The following is a 14,483-nucleotide window of genomic DNA, read 5'->3' as shown; positions in this document are numbered from 1 at the left end:
TAGACATGCAACGTCCCCCAACATGCAGTTAACTACTCCCTTGCTCACCCTCTCACTCACTCTTCCCCAATCTAACTCAACAGTCAACACCCAGACTGCACCCAAACACATGCATGCATCTATGTGCATGCTTAAAGGATGCCATGTGCATATGCATGGGACATGGGTACGTGTGCTTTATTTACATGTATGCAAGCATACCATGTGGTTCTGGGTGTCTGTATGTATAGTAAATGAGTGTGTTTGTCAATGTGTACTAGATCATGTGAAGTGAATACATGGTGATCAATACAGTATGGATTCGTGGTAGTGACTGGAGCGGAGTCAGTGGAATGGCATCAAATACATCAAACACATGGTTTCCAGGTATTTGATGCCATTCCATTCGCTCCACTCTGGACATTATTTATGAGCTGTTCTCCCCTCAGCAGCCTCCACTGGTGTGAATGCTAATCAAGTGTATTTACTACAAGCACATGCAGTGACTGTGCAGACAGGCAGACCAGCCGAGTCCAGCAGTCACCAGCCCTGGTCCTAGAGAGTAGTGTTCCTCTGGTATCAGGGTTAGTGATTACCACTGTGCTCTGGTCCAGGGTTGGGGTCAATTCTCAATTGAAATTCACTCATTAAATAGAATTGTCCCCAACCGCTGCTCTAGTCATTATAGGCTACTATTCCAGTGCATGCACTAGTGAACTCCAAGATGTGGGGAGCGCCAGCCAGGCCAGCCTGTGTAAGACAAGACTCCAACTCACTTTTTTCAAACCTGTTAGCGAGTCGGGAGCGCATGGCGGCCACGCCGACGCCCAGCTCTGGGTCCAGGTGGTCAGGAGACTTCTCCTGCCTAATGAGAGTCAACACTAACTGCTCTGGGGGAGAGAGATCGGGCCACCAGCCGCGGGACGGGAGAGACAGAGATCAGGGAGCAGGCCACCAGCCGCGGGACGGGAGAGACAGAGATCAGGGAGCAGGCCACCAGCCGCGGGACGGGAGAGAACAACACACAAGACAGAGGGTCAGTCAGTAACGCCACTGTGGGCCGGATCCGGGCGCACACAACAACACACACACACGTGAGTAAGTCAATGATGTGTATATGTGAGTGGTGAGTTCAGGTGTGAGTCTGAAAGAGGCAATTGAAATTGAGTTTGTGTGTGTGTGCATGTATGAAAGTACGCGTACAAAGTATGTCAATGCTGTTGGAAAATGGTTGACATTGTCTTGAGTCCTATGACGGTTGTACAACACTGCTCCTTTGTGGTCAACTGGTCTCATTGCCTTCTGAAGTTTTTCTGCAGCTCACAATACTCACCGTACCAGCCACACGTCTGTCCATAGAGACCATTTATTCCCCAAATGGTATCCTTAACAACCTAAAAAAAATAAAGGAGAGCCGCACACTCTAGGAGCTCAGATGCAAAAATATTTATGTCCAACGTTTCGACAGACAAGCTGTCTTCGTCTGAGCTCCTAGAGTGTGCGGCTATCCTTATTTTTAAGTGTTCCACTCCGCTAGCCAGCACCTCACCTAAATAGGTGTGCGTTTCTTTCGCCTCTAGATTATCCTTAACAACCTAGCAGCCATGACAACCAGGAATTATTTGTCTCCAACAGACCCGCCTCAGACACACAGACAATAAACCTGATTTATCTCATTATATCCTTATACCTAGTAAACAAACCACACTTATTTGGGGACTGTACACACACACACAGAATAGTAATGTCACCCAATACTCAGTGAAGAACTGTCAACATTTCCCTTACATGTCACTGTTTGGTTTGCAATTGAAGCCTTCAGTTAACAGAATAGAGAACCTGTAAACACTGTAGTACTGAGATCAGAGAGAGTCATCCAGCTATACACCTCTACAATACCTGACAGCACTTCACCTGCAGAATACACACTTGGTCAGAATACACACTTGGTCAGAATACACACTTGGTCAGAATACATACCTGGATTTCATACTTGGATTAGCATATGTCCATCTATAGTAAAGATTTGGCGTTGAATGCATGAGCAGGTAATAGTGTGGACTCTCTGCACATGTAGGATAGGTCACTCTCTCCTGTCAGAACACACCTTATCTATGTGTCATGTAGGATAGGTCACTCTCTCCTGTCAGAACACACCTTATCTATATGTCACATGTAGGATAGGTCACTCTCTCCTGTCAGAACACACCTTATCTATGTGTCACATGTAGGATAGGTCACTCTCCTGTCAGAACACACCTTATCTATGTGTCACGTGTAGGATAGGTCACTCTCCTGTCAGAACACACCTTATCTATGTGTCACATGTAGGATAGGTCACTCTCTCCTGTCAGAACACACCTTATCTATATGTCACATGTAGGATAGGTCACACTCTCCTGTCAGAACACACCTTATCTATGTGTCACATGTAGGATAGGTCACTCTCCTGTCAGAACACACCTTATCTATGTGTCACGTGTAGGATAGGTCACTCTCTCCTGTCAGAACACACCTTATCTATGTGTCACATGTAGAATAGGTCACTCTCCTGTCAGAACACACCTTATCTATGTGTCACATGTAGGATAGGTCACTCTCCTGTCAGAACACACCTTATCTATGTGTCACATGTAGGATAGGTCACTCTCTCCTGTCAGAACATACCTTATCTATGTGTCACGTGGAGGATAGGCCACTCTCCTGTCAGAACACACCTTATCTATGTGTCACGTGTAGGATAGGTCACTCTCTCCTGTCAGAACACACCTTATCTATGTGTCACATGTAGGATAGGTCACTCTCTCCTGTCAGAACACACCTTATCTATGTGTCACATGTAGGATAGGTCACTCTCCTGTCAGAACACACCTTATCTATGTGTCACGTGTAGGATAGGTCACTCTCTCCTGTCAGAACACACCTTATCTATGTGTCACATGTAGGATAGGTCACTCTCCTGTCAGAACACACCTTATCTATGTGTCACATGTAGGATAGGTCACTCTCCTGTCAGAACACACCTTATCTATGTGTCACATGTAGGATAGGTCACTCTCTCCTGTCAGAACACACCTTATCTATGTGTCACATGTAGGATAGGTCACTCTCCTGTCAGAACACACCTTATCTATGTGTCACATGTAGGATAGGTCACTCTCTCCTGTCAGAACACACCTTATCTATATGTCAAATGTAGGATAGGTCACTCTCTCCTGTCAGAACACACCTTATCTATGTGTCACGTAGGATAGGTCACTCTCTCCTGTCAGAACACACCTTATCTATGTGTCACATATAAGATAGGTCACTCTCCTGTCAGAACACACCTTATCTATGTGTCACATGTAGGATAGGTCACTCTCTCCTGTCAGAACACACCTTATCTATGTGTCACATGTAGGATAGGTCACTCTCCTGTCAGAACACACCTTATCTATGTGTCACGTGTAGGATAGGTCACTCTCTCCTGTCAGAACACACCTTATCTATGTGTCACGTGTAGGATAGGTCACTCTCCTGTCAGAACACACCTTATCTATGTGTCACATGTAGGATAGGTCACTCTCTCCTGTCAGAACACACCTTATCTATGTGTCCTTTGGGACTTTTGTACTTTGGAACTTCATGCACACACTTGAGATTCTCTTTCTCTTTCTTCATCCCTTTCCCTCACATCCTGTGTGTGTGTGTGTGTGTGTGTGTGTGTGTGTGTGTGTGTGTGTGTGTGTGCATCAGTGGAGGTTGCTGAGGGGAGGACAGCTCATAATAATGGCTGGAACGGAGTAAATGGAATGGCATTAAACACATAGAAACCATGTGTTTGATGTACACTACATGCAAGCTACGTGCTTGTCGAACATCTCATTCCAAAATCATGGGCATTAACATTGCCTTGGTCTCCCCTTTGCTGCTATAACAGCCTCCACTCTCCTGAGAAGGCTTCCCACTAGATGTTGGAACATTGCTGCAGGGACTTGCTTCCATTCAGGCAAAAGCGCATTAGTGAGGACGGGCACTGATGTTCGCCGATTAAGCCTGGCTCTCAGTCGGCGTTCCAATTCATCCCAAAGGTCTTCAATGGGATTGAGGTCAGGGCTTTTTGCAGGCCAGTCAAGTTCTTCCACACCGACCTCGACAAACCATTTATGTATGCCCTCGCTTTGTGCACGGGGCATTGTCATGCTGAAACAGGAAAGGGCGTTCCCTAAACTGTTGCCACAAAGTTGGAAGCACAGAATCGTCTAGAATGTCATTGTATGCTGTAGCGTTAAGATTCCCCTTCACTGGAAATAAGGAGCCAAGCCCGAACCATGAAAAACAACCCCAGACCATTATTCCTCCTTCACCAAACTTTACAGTTGGCACTACGCATTGGGGCAGGTAGCGTTCTCCTGGCATGTGCCAAATCTAGATTCGTCTGTCAGACTGCAAGATGGTTAAGTGTGATTCATCACTCCAGAGAATACGTTTCCACTGCTCCAGAGACCAATGGCGGTGAGCTTTACACCACTCCAGCCAACGCTCGGCATTGCGCATGGTGATCTTAGGCTTGTGTGCGGCTGCTCGGCCATGGAAACCCATTTCATGAAGCTCCCAGATGAACAGTTCTTGTGCTGACGTTGCTTCCAGAGGCAGTTTGGAACTCGGTAGTGAGCGTTGCAACTGAGGACAAACGATTTTTATGTGCTTCATTACTCGGCGGTCCCATTCTATGAGCTTACGTGGCCTACCACTTCGCGGTTGAGCAGTTGTTGCTCCTAGACGTTTCCATTTCACAATAGCAGCACTTACAGTTGACCGGGTCAGCTCTAGCAGGGCAGAAATTTGCCAAACTGACTTGTTGGAAAGGTGGCATACTATGACGCCGCCACGCTGGAAGTCACTGAGCTCTTCAGTAAGGCCATTCTACTGACAATGTTTGTCTATGGATATTGCATGGCTGTGTGCTCGATTGTATACACTTTTCAGCAACGGGTTTGGCTGAAATAGCTGAATACACTAACTTGAAGGGGTGTCCACATACTTTTGTATAAATATAGTGTATTTGATACTATTCCAATCACTCTGCTCCAGCCACTACCACAGCCAGTCCTCCCCAATTAAGGTGCCACCAACCTCCTGTGATACACATGTGTTTAAAACACATCTGTCAGTCATCAGTGTGTTTGACAGATCAGGCCAGTGAGGCCACCAGGCTGTAAGAGCCTGGGTGATTATGGCTAAAGTCCAGGTCAGAAGGATTGTGGGGAAGATTGAAGTTAACCAAGAAGAGCTGAGAAGGTGCAAAAGAACACAGTGACTGGCCACGTGGGACACGGAAACACCTTCAAGAGGGCAAAGGAGAGTCTAATAAGGGACTAAGGTGTGTGTGTGTGGTGGGGTCTGTTGAGAGAATAGGTCTACAAAGGGTTGTTCTTTGATGTGTCTTTCTGTCTTGACTCCTGACGGTACTAATTAACCCAGAGTAATAGCCATTTTCTGAACTAACTAAAGATTTGGGGTTGAAGTAGTGATGTCCATGTATGGAAACCATATTGATGCTGTTCTCTCTCTCACTCTGATGGGGATCCCTAGCCTGGAGACAGACTGACCTGACCCAGTTGGCGAATCTCTCTCTCTATCCTGACAATATGCCCTAGCTGCTTTCTATTTCTGGAACCTGCTGGAGGCAAAGCACAGTCACACACAAACACACAGCAGCCCCACAATGTACTTGTGCCAGCATTCATGGACATTCAGCCACACAATCCCTCCAAAGCCCCTATAGACGCAACAGCAAACAAACTGTTCTCTCATCTCCAGCGGCATCGCTGTCAAACCTGCCCCTGCGGCGGTGCCAGCTATCTCCCAAAACACTGACCTCCTCCCCTTTAATCCTTGCAGTTTGGCCAAAAACCTATTTTTAGCCCACAGCACTCACTCCCTGACGCAGCCAAAAATGCAAATAATCATGCTAGGACTTGCTGTGTGTGCATACGAGTCCGTGGACAAATCACTATGAGCTGTGTGGAGGGTGCAGTGCAACGATGTGTTCGGCTGTCCCTGTAAATGCAAAGGCGCATCTGTGACGCATTACTTTTTTTTCGGGGACAAAGGTGCATTGAATAGCCCCCCCCTTCCCCTCCAAAAAAAACAACATTATGCTGCACAACTATATAGGCCTAGAAAGCACATATTTGGTGTCCGCCTGTCTGGGCTCCGCGTGACTTTAATAAATGATGGCCTTCCCGCGAGGGGCTTAGAATAAGATCAATTAAATAGTCACGTGCCCTTTAAGTCATTGAAGGTGTTAAGCTCTCCCACCGTGCCGCCGAACTAATTTACGTGCTCAGAATAAAAAATAAAAAAAGTCCTATCCTGACAGTATGCACCCTGTACCATTTACCCTTCTCCCAGAGAAAAGAAAGAAATTCCTTGGAAAAATCCATTGGAATTTATGTCTAGGCTAGCCTACATAGACTATTACGCGCAAAGGATGGGTGCGAACTCTGTTTATAGTGAGGCCATGACAACTCGGTTCCGCTCACCTGCAATAATCTCCATTTACCTGTCTTTACTGTCATATCTGCAGCATCATTAATACATCATACAAAGCATTGGAAATTGGTTCAGTTGAAGCGCAGCGACCCCATCCCGAGTCTGTCTGTGCCAATAGAAGAATAGCCCTGTTGTTTGTACTGACTGTATATGACAGGCGTAATAAGCAGCTGCACCGCCACCCGTGCCGCAGTCCTGGGCTCAACAAGGCTATCCCAATCCTATAGCCCCACTAATATAACACGCATAGGCCTATAGAATAGGACCGATTGTGACATTAGAACCAAGTCCACACTGCCAGTTCGATCCCTATAGCTACCAATGGAGCTGTACTAGTATGTACTGTAAGCTACTGTACTATAGGCTACATGCCTCCGCCCCTCTTGTCATGCTTACCACCCTCGCTGTGGATCTTCTTCGATCGCCGGTTGAAGTACATCCTGATCTTGAGCGGGGGGTCTGTATTAGCCTGGAAGAGGGCGGCCGGGGCGCTGGCATGCCCGTGGCTCACGTACAAAGCGGGGAAATGCGGGCCCGGGACAAGGCTGCGTTCGCTGGGAGGTGAATCATGTTCGGTCGTTGGACGAGGGACGGCGATGGGTCGGCTCAGCAGCGACGAGAGCGCGCATAGGGGTGAGACGTGTTTGTGCGTGCGTGCGCGCGTCCTCAGCCAAGATCACAAAAAGCCTGATCCGTTGCATAAGTAGGATACTCGAGTGAATCTCGTTCCTTCATCCTGATTCACTTTGCTTCAATTGGACATTCATGTAGCTGAGTGTGTGCCCTAAGTTAAGTCTAATATCACGTCAAGCATAAAAATAGCCTAACTCATTCAGTAAGCCTGGTCGGGCCATAGGCGCAGAAAGGCCAACACTGCAGAGGTAGGCTAAATAGATAACTACTAGGGAATATGGCTATTAGCACTTCTGTACTATGACCATTTCACATGTGCATCTTTGATCATAACCTCACTGTCCTACTTAGTTTGACGTTAATCTAATTCCATAGGCCTAGGCCTGAGTTACTTCTAGCCTATGGAGCGAGAGAGCCATCTAAAATTAAAGTAAAAACCAAGACTTGTCATGATATGATAGGAGGTACAGTTGTTCACACCACAGGGAGAGAATGTCATTGGAGATATGGGAAAAGACAGTGGTCCTGTGGGAGGAACACAAAGTCCCCAGTGGGAAGCAAATAAAGAGCTCACAAATTAACTCCAGGCATAACAAAGCTGTATTTAATTCCCTTGTTAAGGAGCAGAAGAAAACCCTTGTGTTTATTTATATTACATAGTAACAGAATACATATTAATCTTAACTGTTTTTTTAATCTCATAACACATTCAATATTTCAAAGTTTGTTTCTCATTAAATAGGAACAGAATAAATATTCATTTCTGAATTTCGGTGGCCACGGACCCTCTCACTCTTTCTTAGATAGATGGACATTCAGGCGACTGACTGATGCTTCTCCAGAACCATATTAGACATTCTGTTATCACTTCCTTCAGCGCTAACACACACACTTCAGTACAGAAAGAGCATTGTTTCCTGTATCACATCCCTGTCTAATGAGTCTGCTTGGAACAAAGTTAGTATGAAAATGAGAGAAAACCCCTGCCCTGCATGGACACCAATACCACTGGTCTCCAGTCCTCACCAAGTCATACTGTAGTTGTGAACACTGCCCCTGGTGGTAACAGGGTGATACTGCCTGCAGGGAAAGCCAATTGAGATCTAAGCCAGGCTAATGGAGGAAGACACTGATCCGAAAGGATTGGATAGATGTAGAAAATGGATTGAGTGGAGGCTTCACCATTTTGCTTTCACCTAGTCATTCCTTTCAGGTTTGTGAACATGAAACTACTTAGGTGATAGAAATCAGGCCATGACAGGCAGGTTCTCCCAAAGCAGGGGCTTTAAACATAGACATTAGAGCAGGGGTGTTAAACTCACTCCACGGAGGTCCGAGTGTCTGCAGGTTTTTGGTTGTCCTTTCAATTAGACAGACCTAGACAACAAGGGTGAGGGGAGTTCCTTACCAATTAATGACCGTAATTCATCAATCAAGTACAAGGGTGGAGAGAACCAAGACACTCTGCCCTCCGTGGAATGAGTTTGACACGTGTGCGTTAGAGGAGTGGGGGATGATGATTGAGGAGTTTAGGAGTCTGGGGATAGAGGGAGAGCATACTACAGAGCAGATACTCTCCATCTCCCAACAGATGAATTATTCATCAATGCCCAGGAGTAAACAAGAGAGAACAGCACTATAAAGTTTAAACATCTAACACAAAACGGTCCTTCCGTTCCTCCTTCATGTTATTGCATTATTTGCCTGTCTCCCTAACAGACGAGTCCAACTACAAGTGCTTGCTGCTAAATTACCTCACACACTTCTTTGCTTTAGATGTTTCTTTCTGACTTGTGTTACTAATAGTGTCAAAGGCTGCAACTAATTTGAAGAACTATTGGACATCCACTGTGGATCTATGGGGTTTGATGGCTAGGTTTAAAGAGCTGGAACAGGTAGGCAGACATCAACAACATCCTAGGGACCACTGGCCAAGTAAAATGTAATTAAAAAGGTAAAATAGAACCACAATAGCCTTTGTCCAAACACATACACATGATAGAGGACACTTTAAAAAGGGTTGTTGGAGCTTTAAATAGAAGGATTCCAATATTAGCTCTAACTTAATGTTTTCTGCTTAAAATGCAACAAGGATGACTCTCTTCTCAACCCCAAAACACAGGCGGCGGCGGTGACATATTTACACATCGTCAACCAAATCAAATCTACAGAAGCGACTGACTGATTGCTGTAGTCCATTTGTGACATCACAGCGTATCAGGTGAAAGAGTTCGAGACTGATCAGCAGCGGCTAGCTATAGTAGCTCTTTAAGTTAAGTGCTATCTGTAAATGTGGACTTCAGAAGCATCGTGACAGAGGCCGAAGAGAAACAAGACGAGAAAATACATTAAAAAAACAAAGGTGCTGAAAATAAGTCTAAAAAAATAACACGTTAATTCTCTGCATTAGCCCCCCCCTACCCCTATGGGTTCTACCATTTCAGAGTGAACACAATTAATATTGCAATGGTAAATGAAAACATTAAAGCGCTATGTACATGTACCGTCCTCTCTGCTCGGGCATGCTCAGTTCGGCCAGCAGGGGGCGAGGTGAAGCCGGTGGTGGTCAGGGGATTCAAGGGGTCAGGGCAGGGTCAGTCCTGGTGAGCAGGGAGGATGGACTGCCTGCAGATGGGGCAGGTGTTGTTCTCAGAGAGCCAGCGGTCGATGCAGTGGATGTGGAACTCGTGGGCGCAGGGCAGGCGGCGCAGCTTGTTCCCTTGGGCATAGTCGTTGATACAGACGCTGCAGGCGCGCCCCGCTTCCCCCTCCAGGCTGGCCTGGCCGTAGGTGCGCGTGGCTAGTATGTCGATCTGCTCTTTGGTCAGGCCACGCGGGTGCTCCTCGTCCTCCTCGTCGTTGAGCAGGAAGAAGTGGGCCAGCCGCAGGATGGGCAACGTGCCGTTCTCTACCAGGTTGTTTGTGTCCCTGCTCATCGGCCGACCGTCGTCAGGGGTTGGGATTCCACCGTTGCCACTCCCACCTAACCTCCCCTGCCCTCCTTCCTCCTCATCGCCCCCCCCCTCTCTCTCCGTCTCTGCTGCCTGGCCTCCCGCCACAGTTCCACTCTCGTTACTGTGGCTACGGTAGGTCTGTGCGGTGTTGGTGTTTGCATTGGGTCCTACAGGGTCCTGGTGACCGGGCATGCCCTCGGTGGTCTCAGCGTCAGCCTCCGTCTCCATGAGGGAGCTGAGCTCCCCGAAGCCGGTCATGATCTGTCTGAGGATGGAGCGCAGGGCGGTGGAGCTGGGCTCCCCCAATCCTGTCTCACTGATCCTCCTCAGAGGGATCCGGATGGTGCTGACGTAGGTCCGGATCCCGGCCCGCTCCGAGCGGGAGATTGTGCGGCGGAAGCCCCCGCTGTCACTCTCGAAGGTGACAGTGTTTTCGGCGGCGCGGGCCCGGGAACGGGTTCGGCTGGCGATGCTGTCCCGGTCCCGGTTCTCTCCCGGTCGGATGCGCCGCACCTGCAGATCCAGCATGATGGTGGGGTGGCGCCGCACCCCCCCTGCACCCACCAACCCAGCCGTGTGTGCCTCTCCCCCCTGCTCACCTGCCTCTGGGCCAGGCTCTGCTAGTACAGCCGGCTCTGACACGGCCTCACCGGTCTCCATGGAGACAGAAGCAGTTCTGTTTCCGGGCTCAGCAGTGTGGCCATTATTAGAGACACCATTTCCATTCCCACCACTAGGAGGCAAGGTAGCCAAGTTAGGGGCGGGGTTTCTCTGAAGAGGGGAGCGGCTACGTCTCCTAGATGACCGGGAGGTAGTCCCACCTCCTGCTGCAGCCCTGCGGGTCCTGCCGCGAGATCGAGTCCTGTTGCTACGAGGCTCACGCCCCACAGACGCCACCTGGGGGCCAGACTGGGGAGGTACACGGGGGAAGTCCAGGGTAGGAGCCCCCTCCTCCTGCTCCTCCCCTGGGGAGGAAGCTCTGCTTGGGGGTTGGAGCTGTGGAGGGCTTATTGAAGGATTTAGAATAGGGGGGGTGATGGGGACTGGGGGTGGTGGGAGGTTGAGGGCTGCTGTGCCGCTTAGAGCAGTAGGGTGGGGCAGGGGTGTGGTGAGGGGTGCGGGAGTCAGAGGAGGGATGGTGGTACTACTGCGTGTACGGCGGATCTGAGCCCTCCTGCCCTGGGTAGCTCGAGGTAAGGGATAGGGGGAGGGCCGGGCAGGGGTGTAGGGGGCAGTGCGTATGGAGGCTGAGGAGGCTGTGGATGGAGGGGGGACAGGGGACAGCTCTGAGGGGTCGGGGGCATCACTGTGCTCCCCTGGCTCTGGCTGCTCATGGTTGATGTTGATCTCCAGGCTGAAGCGGAACTCTCCACTGTTGGGGTTGGTGCGGCTGACCGCGCGCCACGTCTGGTTGCCGCTCTGGCCACTGCGCGTGGCGTTCCCTGTACGTCGGAAGGTGTTCAGCCACTCCAGCAGTGAGTCGCCGTTAGACGTCTCTGCTCCCGGCTCAGCAGTAGCTATACAGACAGCAGCTCGTTACTGAACTGAGTCAGTTGTAATTATCTAGTAATACTTTAGTACTTTGATCAATAATAAATAAACTGAACTGAGTGAGTATACAGCAGCAATTAGGCCTTGAACCTTTTGAGACCCATAACAATCTGTCAGTTTAGGTTATACAGACCCTTTAGCATTAATTTCCCACAATAACCTCTATAAGCCCATAAAACCACTACCACCGCTATAGCTCATTATTCCTACCTGCCCCTCCCTCGCTCTCCTCCCCCTCAACGCTGCTCCCCTCCTCCTCTCCGGCCTCAGTGTTCTGTGGGAGTGGTTCAGGGCGGGGCTGAGATGACACACGCTCCTTTGCCCCGTCCAGGCGCTGCCGTAGCTCCTCCGCTGTCACCTCACCTGGGGAACAACATGTCCTCTGTTAGGTTAAGACGGAGGACTTATATGCTTGATTGTCCAGATTCATTTTCAGCCCTTAGTAGCCAACATGAAGCCATTACATTATAAAATGTGCTAGTTTTATTACACAATGTATGAGTGTGTGTAGGCCTATATTAGGGTGCATTAGCAGGTTTCAGTCTATTGGGTTGTGGCAGGGGTGCACGACAACTCCAGGGCTGCAGTCCTATGGTTATTGTTTCTCCATGGCATTAATTAGCACCACTGATTGGATAAAGCAGGGATGGGCAACTCCAGTCCTCGGGGGCCAGAGTGGTCACAGCTTTCCTCCATCTCTAGAAAACATAGCTGATTTAACTAATTACATTTTAAATTGAAGATCATGATTAGTTGATTATTAGAGTCAGGTGTGCTAGAGGGGCAAAAGTGTGAGACCAATCAGGACCCTGTAGGACTGGAGTTGCCTATCCCGTGGTTGTCCTGGTACAAATTAGCCAGTTATTTAAAAAACGATGAGGAAAACTAGCAGACACTGCTGTCCTGGGGGACTGGAGCTATGCAACCCTGCGTCAGGTGTTCTAGGTTCCTCTCACCAGGTGTGCCCAGCAGGTTGCTGTCTCTCATAAGGCGGTACTCTTCCTCGCTCAGCTCGTTGATGAAGTGATAGTACGCCTCCTCCCGTCGAAGACGCTCTGCCTGACGACGCCGCTCGTCTCGCCCGCCAGGAGGGTCCATCACCATGGAATCCGCTGTGGCACACAGAGGGCGGTAGGTGGGGTGTCAGAAATGTGGGACACCTGGCTGGTACTTACCTGGGTACTGCTTTAGTAATACATCCATCATTCAATCATAGGCAGCAGTTAAGTTGAGATCACATTTTGATTCTATACAACTGACAAACATGGATTAGAACAAAACTTTACAGACCATCCAATTCCCTGGGGAAAAACCTCAAGTCAACAGTATTTTTAACAATCAATAGAATTGTGACATTACCACATCAGACGCCTTCACTTTATTAAACCTGTGTGGCCCCACCTTTAGCCATAAACCATGTCAAAACAACACTATCCATTCTGCTGTGGGATGAGACATAGCCAGTAAGAGGTCGGCTGAGACATTGCTCTGTGTAATTGCGGACTATTCTTTGGGTGCTGAAATCAGTCGTTTTGATAAACTTATTTTTATGTGACGTTGGAGCTCTACTCCGCCCGCACTAGTCGCTGATCGGCTACAAAAATCGAACCTTCTGAGTTCCGACATCTAGCAGGCTAACCTTCTTAGATTCAGAAACCTCCACACAACAGCATCGCTGGCACAACAATAGACCGCAATGAATATTGAGTTGGCCGTATAGACGGCAACAATCATGCCATTTAGAGCAATATTCCAGCTTCTACAAAACATACCATACAGTAGGCTATGTTGGAGGACACAGGAGAAAGGACCAACAAAACTGACGCCGGTGTCATCCTACTAGCTACCAATCACCGACGCAGGAACGATCACACAGCCACGTCGGAGGAGGGACATGACAAAGAATAGTCGGGCTCCATGCAAGTTGACTATGTAGAGGAGGACAAAGAATCGTCACCTAACGATTGCAAAATAATTATATAAGCGTATACAACTAATAAAAATCTTTACACCTATACGCCGGTTTCACATTGTCTTTCAAAGCGGCGAGCTGTCATTTTGAATGCGCAACGCATTTGTTAGTTGTCGACAGCTAGCTATCTGGTGAAAGGTTTCGCCAACAAATAAGACAATTATTTTAACGAGCAACACACGAACTGAGTGCATACAATACTCAACCTAAACATATTTTTTTTTAGCTCGAGAATATGGAGTTGACAACAAAATGTAGAGGTATTTTTGTACCTGACACAGCAGCTGTAATATCGACGCGTTTGCTTCCCTCTCCGCTCTGATTACAATGTAGCCAAGATGGGACCAACTTTGCTACACTTCTCACTGTCCGATCAAAGACCAGCAGTGTCAGATTAGTTCCTACCTTACGAAACCGCACGACTACAATAAAAGGTGCCGATTATAACAGATAATTGTGTTTCAATCAATCTATTCATATGTGTTTAATTGTGAAGAGGACTGTTTTCAATTTGAAACAGGTTATTTTTCACAAATGTATTTTATATAACCACGCAGTTGATCATTTTCTCCAAGCAGTCTGAAGGTAAATATATGAATAGAGAGCAATGACATTTCCCCCCCGTTTTTCAATGTCCGTGCGCATATCTTGACTCCTCTTTATGCCTTTATTAGACGCCAGAATTATCTAATTTTGGATATCCAACATCAGATTATGATTAAGGAGTGGCGTAATTGTCATGAAATGTGGAGAGGAAACACTTGAACTGGCTTCAGAGATGCCAGCACCAAAGTTCTGATCATAAAACGAGATGTTTTTGTCTGAATAGTACAATTTGTCTCCCCTTCACGTTA

General features: G+C 47.9%; 2 protein-coding genes across 7 annotated transcripts in view; both read right to left on the bottom strand.

The window, feature by feature from the left end:
- The window catches only part of atp8a2 (ATPase phospholipid transporting 8A2), a 70,748-nt gene extending 63,585 nt beyond the window's left edge, over positions 1 to 7,163 (bottom strand). For 2 of the 5 annotated variants that reach the window (XM_055881943.1, XM_055881944.1), the window contains exons 1-2: positions 6,916 to 7,163; positions 756 to 864 (exon numbers count right to left, since the gene is read on the bottom strand). In XM_055881943.1, the coding sequence (XP_055737918.1) occupies positions 756 to 864; positions 6,916 to 7,017 (211 nt within the window). In that variant the 5' untranslated portion in view covers positions 7,018 to 7,163. Of the gene's footprint in view, positions 1 to 755; positions 870 to 6,915 lie in introns of all 5 variants that reach the window. The other 3 variants (XM_055881946.1, XM_055881947.1, XM_055881945.1) reach the window with 2 other exon arrangements.
- A 571-nt stretch (positions 7,164 to 7,734) lies between these two features.
- rnf6 (ring finger protein (C3H2C3 type) 6) lies at positions 7,735 to 14,476 on the bottom strand. 2 transcript variants are annotated; one of them, XM_055881951.1, is made up of 4 exons: positions 14,180 to 14,476; positions 12,614 to 12,769; positions 11,868 to 12,020; positions 7,735 to 11,623 (listed from the first exon to the last, which is right to left on the bottom strand). In XM_055881951.1, the coding sequence occupies exons 1-4, from the start codon at positions 14,241 to 14,243 to the stop codon at positions 9,747 to 9,749; spliced, it is 2,250 nt and encodes a 749-aa protein (XP_055737926.1). In that variant the 5' UTR covers positions 14,244 to 14,476; the 3' UTR covers positions 7,735 to 9,746. The 2 variants fall into 2 exon arrangements, with proteins under 2 accessions (XP_055737926.1, XP_055737925.1); XM_055881950.1 differs by having other exon boundaries at positions 13,902 to 14,472.
- Between the last annotated feature and the right edge of the window lie 7 nt (positions 14,477 to 14,483).

The sequence above is a fragment of the Salvelinus fontinalis genome, chromosome 25 (assembly GCF_029448725.1).
Source record: "Salvelinus fontinalis isolate EN_2023a chromosome 25, ASM2944872v1, whole genome shotgun sequence".
Lineage (NCBI taxonomy): Eukaryota > Metazoa > Chordata > Actinopteri > Salmoniformes > Salmonidae > Salvelinus > Salvelinus fontinalis.
The sequence above is the reverse complement of the archived record's forward strand: the minus strand, read 5'-3'. Positions and strand labels throughout refer to the sequence as shown.